The sequence below is a fragment of the Odontomachus brunneus genome, unplaced genomic scaffold (genome assembly GCF_010583005.1).
Source record: "Odontomachus brunneus isolate Ranch 3 - 2012 unplaced genomic scaffold, Obru_v1 Obru_scaffold_026, whole genome shotgun sequence".
Lineage (NCBI taxonomy): Eukaryota > Metazoa > Arthropoda > Insecta > Hymenoptera > Formicidae > Odontomachus > Odontomachus brunneus.
The window spans coordinates 1,055,471-1,072,491 of NW_022639476.1; the positions used below are offsets into that span (position 1 = coordinate 1,055,471).

General features: G+C 44.2%; 2 protein-coding genes across 5 annotated transcripts in view; one reads left to right on the forward strand and one right to left on the reverse strand.

The window, feature by feature from the left end:
* Positions 1-17,021, reverse strand: part of LOC116842719 — a 294,323-nt gene that overhangs the window by 32,151 nt on the left and 245,151 nt on the right. The gene's annotated exons all lie outside the window — the stretch shown is intronic.
* Positions 1-17,021, forward strand: part of LOC116842632 (hemicentin-1-like) — a 287,444-nt gene that overhangs the window by 29,732 nt on the left and 240,691 nt on the right. For 2 of the 4 annotated variants that reach the window (XM_032812102.1, XM_032812103.1), the window contains one exon: positions 14,733-14,935. In XM_032812102.1, the coding sequence (XP_032667993.1) occupies positions 14,818-14,935 (118 nt within the window). In that variant the 5' untranslated portion in view covers positions 14,733-14,817. The other 2 variants (XM_032812101.1, XM_032812104.1) reach the window with 2 other exon arrangements.

Sequence of the window (17,021 nt, forward strand, 5' to 3'; positions counted from 1 at the left end):
AGAGAGAGAGAGAGAGAGAGAGAGAGAGAGAGAGAGAGAGAGAGTGAGTGAGAGCGAGCGAGCCACCTTTCGCGCGTCTTTATGATGCGGCACGGCGGAACGTATGAATTTACTTGGCCCGCTATATACGCGAGCATCCATACATATGCATGCGAAAGTACGAGCCGGCTGGAGCAGAATTGATAACGCTTGTCTTCGCGATCAGACAGCCACCGACGTGCGCAATCATGCGGAGGCGACGCGTCAAAGTGAACATTGGGAAGGCTCGCTGTTGCCAACTAGGTTCCTCACATAATGATCGCTGGATGGAAGGACGCGTACGTCAGACGTGAGACGACTGAGACACGCGTCTCAGGGCGGCGGATGAGAACGTAGTAATCCGCGCACATACCGCGTGATTATTTTTCGCGCGGAGATTCACCGCATGGTGTATCTACACGTATCTCTTTTCGTCGAACGAAACGCGCTCAGTGAATAACGCACTCATTTGAATGCGACGTGCTGCACGGTTGGGAAAAGTGCTAAGAGGCGAACCGCACCTCTCTCTCTCCGTCTATGCGCGACACCTGTTTACGATTTCCCATCACGTTTGTACGCCGAGATAACACCTAGGCCGCCGTCGCCGTCGTGGTTGTGTTCTCGCATTCGCGCTCGCGTTCGCATATTTCGAGCGCATCGAGCTGGCATGCGCGGGCATACCCAGCTGCAAATTCGGTGTCGTCTTGATCAGAGGCAGCGCGGATATATCGAACTTCAGTCATTTCCGGTTGTCGAATTGACCGCAACGATAGGCGGCTGGATGCGACAGCGCGATGTCGCGTGTGAACTCTATCGAAAGGTCAAATAGATAGATGGATGGACGAATCTATTTAGCTCGGAAGGCTCTCGCATTCCATATACATTCGTATGTAAAGCCCGGAATAGTAGCCTTAACATGCTGTGACTGGGTGTTTTCAAGCGTGCACGCGCCCGAAAATCGTAGTCGCTGCGCATTTAAGGCACTCCCCGTCATGCAACTCTTGATTGATGGACGTCACACAGAGAGAGAATTTCAGGGTAAAAATTACCATAGGATTGTGCGACCGAGACGCAGATCGACTTTCTACAGCAATTCACTGTAGAAGTCTTCGCGTGAGAAGTTTCCGTCGCGTTACGTATCTAGGAGCAATCGCGTTTAGATTTCCGAGTCTTAAAATATAAACATTTAAACTTTCAACACACATAAAGTATACAAATATTCTATGTTCAAATATTCGTATTTATATATCAAAATAATAAGAATTTCCGGAAATTGATACTTTTACCTTATCGATTCGCGATGGCCGATCGGACGATTGCAAACCGCGGCCGAGAGTGGCCGAGAGCCGTCGTTGGACGAGCCGCTTCCCACGATTGGCCGGCCAATTGATACGGTAATTAGCTTACCGTCGTTACGCTAGCGTGTCTAACGAGTTACTTTCTACATGGTCACACTTGGCGACACCCCCGGCCGCGAAAGCGATCTCACCCTCTCGCGCTTTCACGCCTATCGCGTCCTGCCGCAATCGCGCCCGCCGCCGTCACCGCCATCACCGTCGACGTTCGCTGCTAAGTTTTGGAAAGCGCTAATTACGAGCGACGGACTTGCTCGTTAGCATCCCGCCCGAAGTTCGCACCGCCGTCGCCGTTGCCGAGCGATTCGAAAACCAGAGTGATTATAACACAAATTGGCTCGTCAGGGCTTGAAGTAAGAAAGTTTTTCGTCGCGCAACGCACAGTGAGAACCGACGGGATGGGTACGAGATGCTTCTCGTGAAATTTGGCGATTTCCCGAATATTTAACAAATGGAGCGAGTGAGTTTAGATTGCGAATTTTTGCCTTTATATTCGGCAAGAATTCGCCGGCCCTCTGGCTACGTGGGCGATAACGCTCGTTCTGGAAATGTCATTCGTAACGCGGCCGGTCTATTGAATCGTAACGCGAGATATAAATTAAAATCACAGTCACAAATTAAAATAAAGAGGATATTCGCGGGATGAAACCATTCAGATCGGAGTTTTCGGCAACGGAGCGTTATTCCGGTTGGCCCGATTTGTTTAAACGTTTCGAAGGTGAAATTCTATTTGGCCAGCCATTCTCCGTGCGCTCAACGCACCGATTTCTCGTTTATGATAATCTCGCGGCGGTCGTGATGAACGTGCTCATCGTATTGGAGGATATATAAATTGTATTTCGTAACAGTAAATTCGCCCCGTTTATCGAGTGCGCTAGCTATTTTGGCGAGCTGAATCGAATCCTCTTACGTTCTCTGCGACTCTTTTTCATCGGAATCCACGTTTTATTTTTAAAACTCATTAATACGACGGATGTCGGATTGAACGAAATTACCTCGTGCGCTTCGCGCCGATCGAGCCCATGAAATCGCCACTCGTTGATCAATTTATTAATTGTTCAAAATACATCGGGAATTGATGCATGCAGCAAATTAATTTATATTATTAACGAATATCAAAGTAAAATGGTACTTATGAAGCAAATATTGCCCCTAATAAGAGAGAGAAGATTATATAAAATCAAATCTATTACTGGTGCAGCATATAATAACAGTTAATAATTGTCGAATATCAGTCGGGCGGAAAATGGGTAATAAAAGCGGCTATTTATATCATATAGCCACGCGACATTTATCATTCGCGTAATTGTGAGCTTTAATCGGGCGAACGATCTTAATTACTGCCAAGTAATTGCTCCGGTCGACAGAAGCGAGGAAGTTATCGCGAGCGCATCGTGTTTCCTTATCTCTTTCAGCCCCGCTATAACTTCATCTCCATCAACAAACCTGCTTGTCCTTAATCTGAATCTGATGGACTCAATTAATTAATTAATTATGCCGTCTCTCCGGACGGCAGACGGGAACGTGAGATATTTCATCGACTTTCGACACCTAATATTTAGGATATCAATCATTGACGGTGCAACCGCGTGGGGCTTGCAACGAAGGGAAGCTGAAATTTCAGTTTCCACGTCCAGATTGTAGAAATATTATTAAATATTAAAATTATTATGGAAAATTATTATAAATAATATAATATATGAAAATTATTATAATATAATATGGTAGAAAGTTATATTTATATATTTTTTTATTATAAAATTATATTTATAGGGGGTGAGTCAGTGATTATATTGCCACCCCTTGAATATCTCCGAAACAAGAAACAAAAGTGATCTTTTCAAGATCTTTAAAGCTACTTTTCCCAGAGGAAAAAAAGCATGGTAAAAAGTAAACTTTTTTCCATACGGAAAGAAAGTTTTTATAGTAAAAAGTATTATACAGGACTTAGTAATTGAAAAATAGATCGACATCTCTTGCTGTAACTCACCATCCTTTCTTTTCATATGTGCTACTTATATTTTAGGAATTGAAATATTTTAAAATACTTCCTATGTTTTTAGCGAAATGTCCCTTAGCAAGATGAACCTCACTGACGGTCCATTTTTCCCTGGACTACTGAAAACATAGTAAAATTGAAAAGAATTTACATGAAAAGAAAAACTACAATATTTTCTCCGTGTAAGTGGAGCAGCTTCAGATGGAAGATCACCCTTGTTTCTCGCCCCAAAGATAATCAAGCTGCAATAGTTATTGACTCACTCTAGTATAAGAGTATTATTTTGACTTCAAATAGAGCATTAATGCATTGCTCAAACACGCGCACATAGTTTGCACAACTCCAGGAGCGAGGGAGTTGGCGAATTCTCATTGGTCATCCGGCAATGACCGGTCATTCACTGGCGCACCGTCCCTTCGCGGTCCTGCGAAAGTGCGCCGGTGGAAAACGCGTTTCCCTATTTTCCAAACTACCTCCTAGTCGTCCTGGTACCCCCGTGTCGCGCTCACCCCCGCCTCCCGATCGAGGGCCGCCGAGCTCGCACGAAGATTATCGAGCCCGCACGAAGCACGGGTGTCGGCGCACCGGGGGTTGCGGGTGGTGAGTCTGGACGTATATGCGTTGCAGGGTGGGTAGCACCCCGACAGGGCGGGGATGAGGGGCACCACCGTGGGGGTAGGTCGGCGGACGCTTGTCCGTGCGCGAAAGTTCGCCGGCAGCATCCAGTGACATCGCGGAGCTCGACGCGCGCGTCTCGTCCTACGCGCGGGAGGATCGAATCGTCACACGGAGATCTTCCTCCGGAGTTTCCTCGCACGGGACGCGTTCTTGTCAGAGTTGCGACGCGTCCAAACGTCCAGCCTGAATCGCCGTGAACTGTCGTAGTAGTTGCCGCGCGCGTGATAAAGAGATCGACTCGATTATCGAGTGGCGATTTCTGCCCCCGCTGTCGCGCTCGGGTCGCTGAGATATAGTGCTCGTCCGCGAAGTGACACACGGTGCTCTCTCCGTGTCGACGAAAGTAAAGCTAGTGACAGGCGAGAGAAAGCGTGCGCGATTATCAGCCGACCCGAGTCGGCGAAGGGGTAGTGTGTGACACAATGCAGAGCACGCTCGAGGACGACGCGGCGAGGAGACGGTTCCCGGGCACGAGTGAATAGCGAGAGGGTCGTAGATCGTCGCGACCGCCGATGACAGGCCGTGACACCACGTGTTCGCGACGTCATTCGAAGACGAAGACGAAGGCGACGGGAACGGTGACATTGGCGCCAGGACGATCTGTGGTGGCGGTGATGCCGTGACGCGTGTAACGCGTGTGCTAGCTGGATCTGGCAGTGCGTTCTGATCGAGTGTTGACGGATTGACGGCTCAGGTAACGGTCTCAATTCCGTTTCTCGTCGTGGTGGGGTTGTGCTGCTAATGCTCGCGGATCCTAGTTAGATCTTGCTCGTTTTGGAGGGTGTGGGCCCAACGACAACTTGAAGATCGCACGGGGGTGTAACTCATTGCGTGCTTTCCCGGTAAATGTTGAATCCGCGTCCTCTGACACAAAAAATTGCCATTAAACAATATTAATTGAGGACACCAGCCTCGTCTTATAGCCGAACGACTTATTTTAAAGGAGAATTAGGCTGCTTGTTATTTTTTATTTTCTTGGAGCAAATATTCCGCTGCGTTTTTATGCTAGTTGAAACGCAAACACTGTTTGATAAGCTACTGCTTACACGTATTATTGAATGCATTTGATTCTATTTTTCTGTCACCTACAATTTATGAGGTAATAGATTTTTTCATGAATTTAATTTTTGAATTACTAATTTTTGAATTTCATTTTTGAATTGGAGGAGGAGGAGGGCACAATCGGTCGAGTTTTGAATTTAGTAATTTGAATTATACACATGTGTTAAGTTTGTGAAAATTTCCGCCGCCACATATATTATTCATACATATGTGCTGTCGTGCATGTGTTAAAAACAATTTTAGAAGCAATACGATTCATTGTAATGACCAATATTTTTTTCTTTTTTTCCCAATAGAATGCACGGTTGCGATGTATACGCGACGGAAATATATACATGGTCAAAAAAACAAAAAAAAGAGCAGAAGAGTGAGAAAAAGGGAATAACATGGAGTTTTATCCAATGTAAACACATTGGACATCTGCATTGAATGTTTCCGGTTGGAATATTACGAAAGTCAAATAACAGTGACCGCAGAAAATCAAATACGCAGCATATTGCCGGCACCGATAAGCTTCCGTCGAAATTATATTGACAGAGAACACGTTGATGGCGAGCCGCAGAAGCATTTTCTGTTCCGTATACGGTGAAACATCAACGACCGAAAGAGCGAATACTCTATGCTTCACTTGCTATCCAACTCTTCCCCGCTCCATACGGAATAATTGCTGCGAAACATAATAGTCGGTTCCCGACAAACGTATGCAAATAAAACAATAAGCCCTTTTATATGTATTATAGAACCGCGTTCGAACGAAATGAATAGCTTTTCGGTTCGTTAGTTTTCTGATTAATCGTTTACATTCGTGTCGTGTGCATGCGCATGTTGCACTGTGTATAACTGCAAGCTTTGAGTTTACCAAAAAAACCAGTCAACGTTTTTCCTCATTCTCTCCTTTTATTTGTCATTATCTAAAAGTGATGTTGCAACTTTAATAAACCGAAGAACGGTTTATTAACGTCACAACGTTCGTTGAGTAACGTCAAAGGATTTATTTTGGAAACACGTTGAATTCATTAAAGCGATACATGACCGAGACGCGCGATTGTTTTATTTTATAATATAGATCCCGTTCATTTTTCGAACCAACTTCTATCTTTACGATTAAACAAATGCAACTTCCATTAGAGGTGATTCGAAAGCTCTTGCTACTGTTTATTTATTCGGTGTGTGTCTAACAGCCGCGTTGTGCGTGGAACGTCCCGTGAGATTAAATGTCTGTGCAAACTGATTTGCGAATGGAAAATGCATCTCAATTAGCGACCGGGTGAAAAATATCCCAATGATCGCGCGGTCGTCACTCGTTGCGATTTATGCATCCGTTCGTTGACTTTAAAATTTTCATCAAAAATCGATACTGCTTCACGGAAAAAAAAAGATTTGGACATATGGACAACTAAATATAATTTGCTGCGTTAGCCACTTTTTCTTTGCTGCAGGAGTCAATTTTCTTGCTAGGATAACAAGAAAATCTGCAATAAAAAAAAATGACTAAAGCAATAAATTATGTTTAGTTGTCTATTTATAGAAAATTTGCTGCGTTAGTCATTTTTCTTACTCTAGGAGAAAATTTTCTTGTTATCATAGCAAGGAAATAAGTTCCTGCAACAAAAAAAGTAGCTAACACAATGAATTATATTTAACTGTCCATATATAGCAAATTAGTTTGCTGCTACAGCAGATCCTTTTTTTCCATATTTGTATCGATCGTATTACCGCCGACCGAGATAACATTTCGTTCGACATTAAAAACCGGCCACTCTGGGAACGAAAGATCCGTCACAGGTAAAGTCCTGCCTTCTTTTCTTCCTCCTTCCCTTCTCCCCCTTTTGCCAACTGCTTTTATTCGAACACAATATACAAATGTCAGAAGAAAGAATGCGACTTCTCGTTTCGTAAGCAAGAGATGTTCTCTCAAGAGGAAGCCCTTTCTGTTCATGAACTTGCGAAAGCCCACTAACGAAAGTACAAGTAAATGCCTACCCCGAAACTTCCGCGATACAACGTGCGCGGCGCAATATAGAGCGCGAGGGTGGGAAGGGAGCAATGAAAAAAATGGGGGTATACTTTCATCGACCAGCCGCGCGCACTTAAGGCAAATTAAGTGGCTCGCGCGCTATAAACCAGTTCCCCGGGGGACACTTGGGGTGTGTGGGGGATGGGGAACACTCCGCCCGAAAGACTTGGGGCGCAGCAACACGTTTTATTCACGGAAGTTGCTCGAACGATTGACCTAAAATTCCGCGAGCGTGTTTCGTCGCGAGTGCGCTTTCGACAAATTTCGCGCTGCAGTCTCGCGAATGACCCGCCGCCTTGCTGTGTTTCGCGAAAATTTGCTGGAGAACAGAGTCCCCTGTTTCGGGAAGCTTGCTGCACTGAGGATATCGTTTTGTCGCAACGTTATCCGTTTGAGAGGAGAGAGGGAGAGGAAGGAGATTTTCGCTGAAGTAGTATGAAACGCGAATATCTTCACTTTTCGTCGCGATGACGTTTCTCATTGACAATTAATCCAAATACAGGGCGCGTCACCTAACGTTAGGCTCTAAAATGTCTCTGTTGGTTGTTACATTTTTGTAAGAAAATTTATAAAGAACTTATAAAGAATTTATAAAGAACTTTATAAATTTCTTTATAAATTTATAAAGAAATTTATAAAGAAATTATACAGTTTAGAGGGATAAATATTGCGGTCAACCAGGTTTTCCAACTATACCATTTGTCTGTTACATATTTTCCTCTAATATAAAAGACAACGGCTATTTTAGAAATTCTAAATTCTAATTTTGGGGGACTCGTCTTGTGTGTATATGCGCGTGACGGTGAAATTAGAACAACAATTTACGTGTACGGACAAACAGATTGCAACAAATTCATTCCAGTGGTTAAAGAGGAAAGTACGTAGTTTTACTGAGCTCGGCGGAAAGACGCTTACGTCCGACTTGAGCCGACTGTTGGAAATTACAGAGATCAAGTAACTAATAAAATAATAGAGTCAAGTAATCCGCCAGAAACAAAGACAAGGACCGAGGGGACAGGAAGGGACGGGAAAAGGGTTGCTTTTATCCTGCCCCGTGGAAATCACCGCCGTCTTAAGCGCGTTAATTTCCCAGCCGACATTGTCCGTTGATTCTGTCCGCTATCGTCGAACGCGCTCGTCTTTGATGTCTGTTCGGGCACTCCGGAATTCTCCGGTCTTCAGGTTCGTCGGGGAGGTCGCTTTCCCGAGCCCGAGCCCGGTAATGGCCGTTTAAGAGCTCCGTGAAAAGCCCAGAAGCGACTCGGGCTGCTCGATATCTCGTCCATCGAACTTCCTGGGGCAGTCATTCTCCCGGCTCACTCGAGACCCCATTATTCTTCACGCTAATTCGACATCACGATATTAGCTGAGGACTTTCGATTCTTTTTTCGAGTCGGAAGCGCCCGGAGCGCCCGCGACTGATTTATCCGAGTTGTTTACACAACTTTCGCGCGCGCGACAGGATAATTGCATTGGCTGTTCTACACAGGGAGGATTCTATAGTAAAAATTACTGCAGAGGACTTCGTGGTCGAGCAATAATTCGACATTCTGCAGTAATTCACTATCCTTTTATTTCGTATGTGCTACTCATATTTTAGGAACTGGAATGTGCTATTAAAACATTTGCTATGTTTCTAGCGAAATTTGCTGTGTTCCTTAGTTACATCTTATTGACTGTCTACTCCTAAATTGCTAAAAACACTGCAAAATTGTAAAGAATTTACATGAAAATATTCTCTGTAATATTCTCTCCACGCAATATCCTCACGAACTATCAATAGAACGCGATGAAAGGCCTAAAATATAACGGAATTTACAGGCCATTGACACGACACGCAAAGCTTTCGGATGAGTGAACGCAATTTGCTTGAAGCGTTCGTCAAGCTGCGTGCTACAGCAAGAGACGCCGCCTTTTCGTCATGAGTATCATACAACAATCTTTGTAAAATGATCATCTGTCGACGCGCGACCTTTTCATGGGAGGAATATCTCGTCACGTAGTAGTAGCGGTAGTACGACGGTTCGACGCGAAAGTAGATAGAACTAACTCCGCGTGTCCGATGTGGAACACGTCGGTGGGACAACTCTCCTTTCTGCCGGCCGTTCTAACATGGGTTGTAACCACTTTCCGCGTTCGCTTCGAGTGCTCCGATAGAGGCGAAAGCCGGAGAGAGAATGGCCGGTAAGAACAAAAAGCACTTACCAAGTACGGAGCAGCATTGCGGACGTGTTCCGTGACGTGGCGAAAGGTCCGCCTGACCATTTCGATTGTGTCAATATCCGCTGTTGGAAATCGAATCATTCGTCATCTTCTCGTCTGGCTCGTGCGTCCAATGCGAAACCTCGTTATATTCTAGGAGAGAATTTTACCTCCTCTCGTTAATCTCTACATTTTTGTCTCGCATTCAAATCGCGAGGCTCTCTCGAGATTTCCAATTTTCTCGAATTTTATGCATACACAGAGAAAATATAGTAGAAGAAATTGCAACATAATTTTTGTAATCTTGGATCGTGTAGAATTTTGTGACTGAAATTACTATATACTCTCTCTCTCTCTCTCTTCCTCTTTCTTATATTTCTTTATACTTAAATACTATATATTTATTTTAAAATACTACGCACGTGTTTGACTGTTCATACTACAAGATTATTGTAATTATTTAACGATAGTAGACATGATGGTAGAGACGCCACCAAATATAAAAAAAAAGAAAGATAACTGACTAGGATCAACCTGATGAGGAGGACCATGGGATAATTTTCTAGTAGGGTTTATGGTCGCAGTGAGAGAATAACGAAAACGATGGAGTTACGTCGTCATTTTAATTCGATACTCTGTGCAAGTTTTCGATTTTTCATTTCGAAAGACAACATCGCGGGAGCGAGTGAGAGTCGCGGAAAGGATTGCAAGGATCTCGGTCGTTTGTTGCGCAATTGCTCTCGTGGAAACTATCGGGGCGAGAAATGGACACGCCCTTCGAGCCATTGATTCATACATTTACTTTGGATGGCAATGCTCGCTGTCGCATTTTTCGTCCCCTCGGCCGGAAACAGGAAGTTCGTTTTGCTGGAGGCGCAAAAATACGAGAGATAAAGCATCCCGAGGTCGGATCGAGATGAAAGGAATTTCAATTATTACCTCAGGCGCGCATCAAATCTTGTTTCATCAATGGTATTTCGAAGAACGAAATAAGCTGGCGCATTAAAAATACCGCATTGAAATTTTGCGAGACAAGCGAGACTTGAGAGAGAGAGAGAGGGAGAGGGAGAGAGGGAGGGGGAGAGAGAGAGAGAATGTTTCGTTAACCGATGAAATTATCGATAGAAATAATCGCGTCGTTGATTGCATCGCGAGAAGCTATGTATATTTTATTATCGGCGACGATCTTTCGCCATTAGAAAGATACGGAAAATTCCCCGTGGTTTGATTGTCCGCGAAATATAAGAGAAATGTTTCAGGAAAATACGAGGTGAAGAGAAAAGGATCTTCCTCTCGTCGATATATTCTCGTCGAGAGGATAATGAGGAACTTCTCCATCTAAGACCAAGGAAAAATAATACATACGAATTCGCTGCGCTGCTATCGATACGATCGCGATCAATTATTTCACTGTCTGTCGTTGGAGAGAGCGACTACACTAAAATCTTATCGGACTACTTAACTAACCGTCGTAACCGAAAATCCAGCCGCGAGGGATGCAGATCTCGTTCCCTCTTATCTCCAGCATCCCTCGTTAGATGTAACACGACTTCAGTCTGTATTATCTCTCTCGTATTCTCCTTGCGATGACGTCACTCGCTCACAAGACTCATTCGTTCGTTCGCTCGCTCGCTCGCTAAAACATCGATTCGCGTTTCACCCTCGAGAGGAAGGTTGCCGGTCGCTTTACAACTCGTCGGGAATGACCGGAAGCGCCAGCACGATCCACCCTTAGACGACGAGGGGAGCAAAAAATGAGATGAAGTGGATAAGGATCGGTGAGAGCGAGTCGAAGAGGAATATCTTCGATTAAATCTGACGATCGACAGCTCTTCGACTAAACCAAGCGTATAAGATTCAATTTTGCGTTTTTTTCATCTCGTCCATGCTGCCATCCCTATCCGGTCAATTTGCAATAATTCGATTCTCGTGGAAACGCAATTAATCGCTTCGTTATTAACCTTTGCGATTTTTCACAGACCTGCGAGTTACGAAGAGAAAAGACTCGAGGAACGAGGATTTACGGGTCTTCTTGAGTCATCTTTTATTAATTTTTACAATATTGAGATAACCGGAAATTGCCAAGATATTATAAGGTTTATAAGGTTGATATAATATAAAAAATTTTATTTTATTTATTTATTTAAATTAGAACTTGTCTTTTTAGTACACAGAAAAAATAATATAAAATGCAAAAAAAGAAAAACAAAGGAATTTTAAAAAATACGAAAGGACAATGGGAAGAATGCTAGTTTTAACTAATAACACACAAAAAAAGGAATTTTATTGAATTAACTAAATCTGATGAAAACAAACCGGAATTCTGGTTGAAACTATCAGAATTTCGCTCTAACTAACCAGAAACCTTGTTTCAGCTGGAACAGTTGCAAGTTTTGGTTAAAAAATCTTCTTTAGTTTATCAGGATCTTGTTAACTTGAAAACAGAATTTCGGTAATTTTAAATGTTCGTTCATACTTCACCAAACACTTGATTAATCCAATAAAGCTTTTTTCCTCGTGCACATTTTGCGATTCCTTCTCCAGCGATTCTTTCTCCCACAGTACATACATATAAATAAAACGCCTCGCTAATCTGCAGCATTATCCCTTATCCTTAAAGTTGAAGCCGCGCGAAAGACACATTATGCTATCTTATATACTTATATATTAAAGAGAGGCACATAATGTGTCTCTTATATATCCGCTTTTCCATAGAATTACCTCTTATAAAGAGACGTAGACCGTAACGAATCCCCGCTCGTGTATCCTGGTTGCAATTCCTCGTACTGGTAAACGATGTGTATATCCGGGTCGAAATTTTGTTTCTATATTCATCCTGCAAATTCCATCTAACTTGAAAGACCGATAAAGACTTTTGAGAACCATTTAATCTTCCATATCACTTATCACACTTATCACACTTACTCTGTCTGCAGTTAAGTAAGTTATATAATGCATTATTCATTGAAATGAAGAATAAAGATCAGGGGTGAATTTTCGAAATCATATCGACTTCATCAATCGTACCTGATTTTTTAAAAATGTTTACAGCACGCACGATATAAGATAGAATCCAAAAATTTTCTGTTTATATTCTTAATTATTTATTTATTTTTCATTTTTAGGTGTCAGAAATTTACTCAGAAATTTGTTAAGTGTGAGTAATAATTTAGCTATTTTTGTTTTATTTAGTTCATGTTGTGTTTTATGACACTACTTCATTACCCTACGAGAATGACTTCTACAAAGTTGCACTTTAAGTTTCCAACTTATTAAAATAAAGATAAAGATTGAAGTTTCACTTTTAGATCTGCTTGAAGTTGTTAACACGTCTGACTTATGCGTTACCATTTCATAAAAATAAAAACACGTTTTTGGGATTTAAACTCCTATTTTTATCGAAAACCTAATGTGATGAACAGTTTCTGAAGTTAGATTCGTATTCAGCGGACCCGATTTACTAAAAAATAACCATGATGAGAAAAGTGTAAGAAATTAGTAAAAATATGTAACAGCATAATCATTTGCAACATCAAGAGTGCACAATAGTTTGTATGATTTTTTTTTTGCGCGATTTCCTTCGCTCAGTCAGAGTATATTCGCGCGGCTCGCCGTCAACACGCTGTCGCATTTGCACGTTCGATTTATCCACGCGGCGCGGAATGATTTACGAGTAGCTAATGGCTGTCGAATAAGAGCGACGTGGTAATCAGAGCGGCGAGAACGTTGCCTGGATAAACCAGTCTACTGAGTTTACAAGGCCCCGCACGAATGAGCTGCATTGTCCTTGCACAAAGGATACCGCTCATCTGCTGCGTTTCCTAGATTTCCCACGAGTTCCACGACGCGCGGCGCCCCGGCAAACTCGGGCATTTTTCTTGCCGCGCGCGCGTGGTATCATTACTTTTGTATTCGCGAACTTCGCGAACTTCGCGTTCGGCGACGCGCGAAATCTATCGCCGGGAAAAATGAGCCGCACGGACAATTTTCCGTTATAATCGGTCGATATGCCGCGATCAATAACGCGCCCACCGACGCTCGCGTCGCGGCTCCTCGTTCTTCATCCGCGCGAATCCTCGCGAAAACCCCGTCGTTGTTCCGCGCTTTCGCGTATCTCGCCGCTGATCGGAGTGTCGAGAAGAATAATGCGCGCGATAGAATAGGACGCCTAAGCTTCCGAGACTATCGCCGCAATTTCCAAGTCCGAAAAATTGCAAAACGCTCCGCTGCGCTGCGCAAACACGGGGAAGCCGGGCACACGACTTCGCGGTTAAACGAATTCTCTCGACTCTTTCAGGTTACCCCGAGATCACTCGGAATCCGCTGCAAACACGTCCCGAAGAAGAATATTAAATTTGGCGGATATTTGTTGTTGTTTTCCTCATCTTCTTTGGCAGGGATACTTCGCTTTATTTTCTTCTCTTGGGCCGTCAGTACTCTGACATCGTATGCCTCTCTCAAAATAAACTCGTCAGTTAGAGTTGGAGTTTTGGTTGGTCTGCTCGAGAGGATTTTATTAGTCGGAGGAATCGGAGTAGAGAGAGTCGGGGAGAAAGGATTTATCGAATCGTGCGGCAGCCTCACAGCCCGTCGGGGAATCTCCCGTCCATTGTAAACGTCCAGAGATAGGACAGAAAAACCGGCATCAAGTCATGCGTTTTTTATGCACGCCGCATTCGTTGTTTGGATGGAATGATCAATCGACCTTGGCCCGGCTCTATCATTCTACGCTGATCAACCGTCGATCGTTATTAATCCAATATTGCGGCTGGCGCGCGCGCCGAAAGCGGCGGTGCAATTAACAATAAACGCGTCACGCGTTATCAAACGTGGCTGTTAAATGCCAGCTGCATGTGCCGATGATATCGCCGCGTGAAATTTCATTGAAAACGCGACGCGAACAAAGCGTCTGTCCGAATACGCCGAGTTCCGTTGCCCTTGCGAAATTTTACGAAGTCCATCTACATTTTGCTTATTTCAACTGTCAACGAAACAATGACCCGAGTCGCATTTCTTTTTTCTCTTTTTCGCGAGATTAGAGAGGTCCAAAGTTTTACGTCGCGCAGAAGTAACACTCGAATTACAAGTTTTCTCATTGAAAAAAAAATTTTTTTTTTCAATGTAAGGACATGTGTATTAGTACAAGTAACATGTCATTAGTACCTATCAAATATTTATTCTTTAGATATTTCTTCTCTCGGTGTTATCAGGCAACGTCTAAATATGTCAGGAGATTTACGAGATAGACAGATGGATCGAAAATATTTTTGTTGCACAATATACATAAGCGATTTATGCAGTTATAATTTTATCTTGTTCCGCTCTCTCTTTCTTTTTCCTTTTTTGTTTCTCTCTCTCTTCCTCTCTCTCATTAATGAAAATTCATTTCGCTTGTTGACAGGGCGTCGCCTGAGAGTCGCACGAGACGCGAGCTACGTTAGGATGGTGCGAGGGTGAAATTCGAGGGTGAAGAGACGTTCGCCAGTATGCTGCGGATATTGATAGTGGTGACTTGTATCGAGGCATCGACGCTCGCCAGTGCACAGTCGAAAGGGACCACTTCCTTCGACGAGGATGCAAACAGCGACGAACCTGACCACCCGAGTGAGTACGCATACACGTATATCCCTGGAAACAATAGAAAGAAATTCGCTACTTTTTCCTCACGTAATTCGATAGGAGTATATTTGATATACATGGAATTTGTCTGGAAAAGAGAAGGGGAAGTAAAAAATTACAGCCAGATAACTCGCTATGTTTTCGCATTCGCCTATGCGTTGCAAACCAATTACTAGACACATGTGCTCGGTGCAATACGCGCGAGCACAATTTTCAGTCTCTTTCTCCCTCTCCCTCTCTTTATCTCTTTCTCTCTACGATGGTGGAGTGCAATAGATATTGACAAACGCGCGAGGCTACCGGCTAGTCTAGTTATTGGCCCAAAACTCGGCTTAACTGCATGTGTAAACAGGCTTTCAGCGCGCGCGCGGGTACGAGTGCTTCGTCGGAAAAACGCGACGGTCTAATATTCGAGCGCGCACACGTGAATCCATAAAATCGTGCGACAAGCCGATCGTGGAGAAATTCAAACACCTCCGGTCCGTTGGGAAACGCGAATGCGCACACTTCCGATTCATCCGGTGCGGTACACGAGAACGTAATGCTCCCGCGTCTCTTCCGCGCGTCCTCTCTCTCTCTCTCTTTCTCTTTTGCACACATATACATACGCGCGCGTGTATACTCCGTGGCGGAGTGTGCCAGGAGAAACAATTTGTTAAAATGACCGAGGGAACGTGCCCCGACGCGAGGATGCTCGCTTTTGCCGGTGTTGTGTTGTGCAAACCGGCCGATGTCGAGGCAGAAAGGGAGGGAGAGAGGGAGAGAAAGAGAATGCCTGCGATGGCGAAGTGGCGAGAGCAAACTACTCGTGCAAATTGCCGCGCGCGCGCACGCGCACGTTCACGTAGGCGCGCGAAAACGCGCGAGAACTCTTTCGCGAATTTATTTGCGTTGCTTTCTCCGGCAACACGGATATCAAGATTAACGTTTGAAAAGCTGGCGAATGAAAATGCGAGGGAAAGTGTATGTGTGTGTGTATGAGAGAGAGAGAGAGAGAGAGCCGATCCACGGCAACTTCGAGGACAAAGTTCCTTGAAACATATCGAGATCGCAATTACTAGCCGGCCCGCAGCGAAAATCGACGGCGAAAGTTGTGAAGATCGCACGACCCCGGTCGCTTTAAATTTCTATGCTTCACTCTCTCGCGGAGTCTACCGAGAAGTTTGACGATCGTGTGATCGTGTGCGGACGCGACATCCAGCCTCTCCTCTCTCCCCAAGGGGATAACTTTCCGTCTCTCGTTTTATGCAGCGCGACCGCGCTAGCACGCGCGGGCTATATCAATTCGCTTTGAGTCGCATGAATTTTTACGGTGCGCCGCCGCTGCTTTTTTTTTTTTATTATTGATGTTATCGGCCGCGACCTCTCTTTCATATCCTGTCTCGTTATCCGGCTCGGTTTCCATTTTACGTTTTATGCCTTCGAGCGTGTTTTTGACCGGATGAAAAGAGCGGTGTGTTTTATTTCCGGGCCGTGTTTTGTGTAATACTTACACTATAAGGGATAATTTGGTACCGTGATGAATTAATTTAATGGCAAAAAAAGGCGCAACGCGCTTCTCCGTTCTTTCTGATTCGGCAGTATTCGTCGTTTTTTTCGATAGAGAGATATAATGACCGGAACGAGCACGTCGCCGCGTTGGGATTCGACGGAAATTCGGAAACGTGAGTCAAGTCTTAGCCGCTTAATTCGGATTCAAAGTGCGTTCACTTGTTATCGCGGCAAATACTGGCCTCCCAGCGCCTGTTTTCTTCCCTCCTTGTCGCGCGCTCGCGTGTGAGACGATTATTTAACCGGCCGCTGAGCTCTTCCGACTTGAAGAGATCTTAAAGTTCTTCGCCGGGCTTCATAAAATAATTAGCCGGGATGAAAGCGATATCAGACGAGTTATGGGTCCCTACGTGTCGACGACTGGCCGCAGGTGAAAGCTCACGCGGGTGAACTTTATAAGTTCCGCACGAGGTCGAGTTAATTAGATATGTATGAATAGCTTGAGCGGCGACCGGGGACATATAATTAATGCGGCGCGCCGGCTAAATGAGAAATTAATTATAATATGGAAATTGATAGT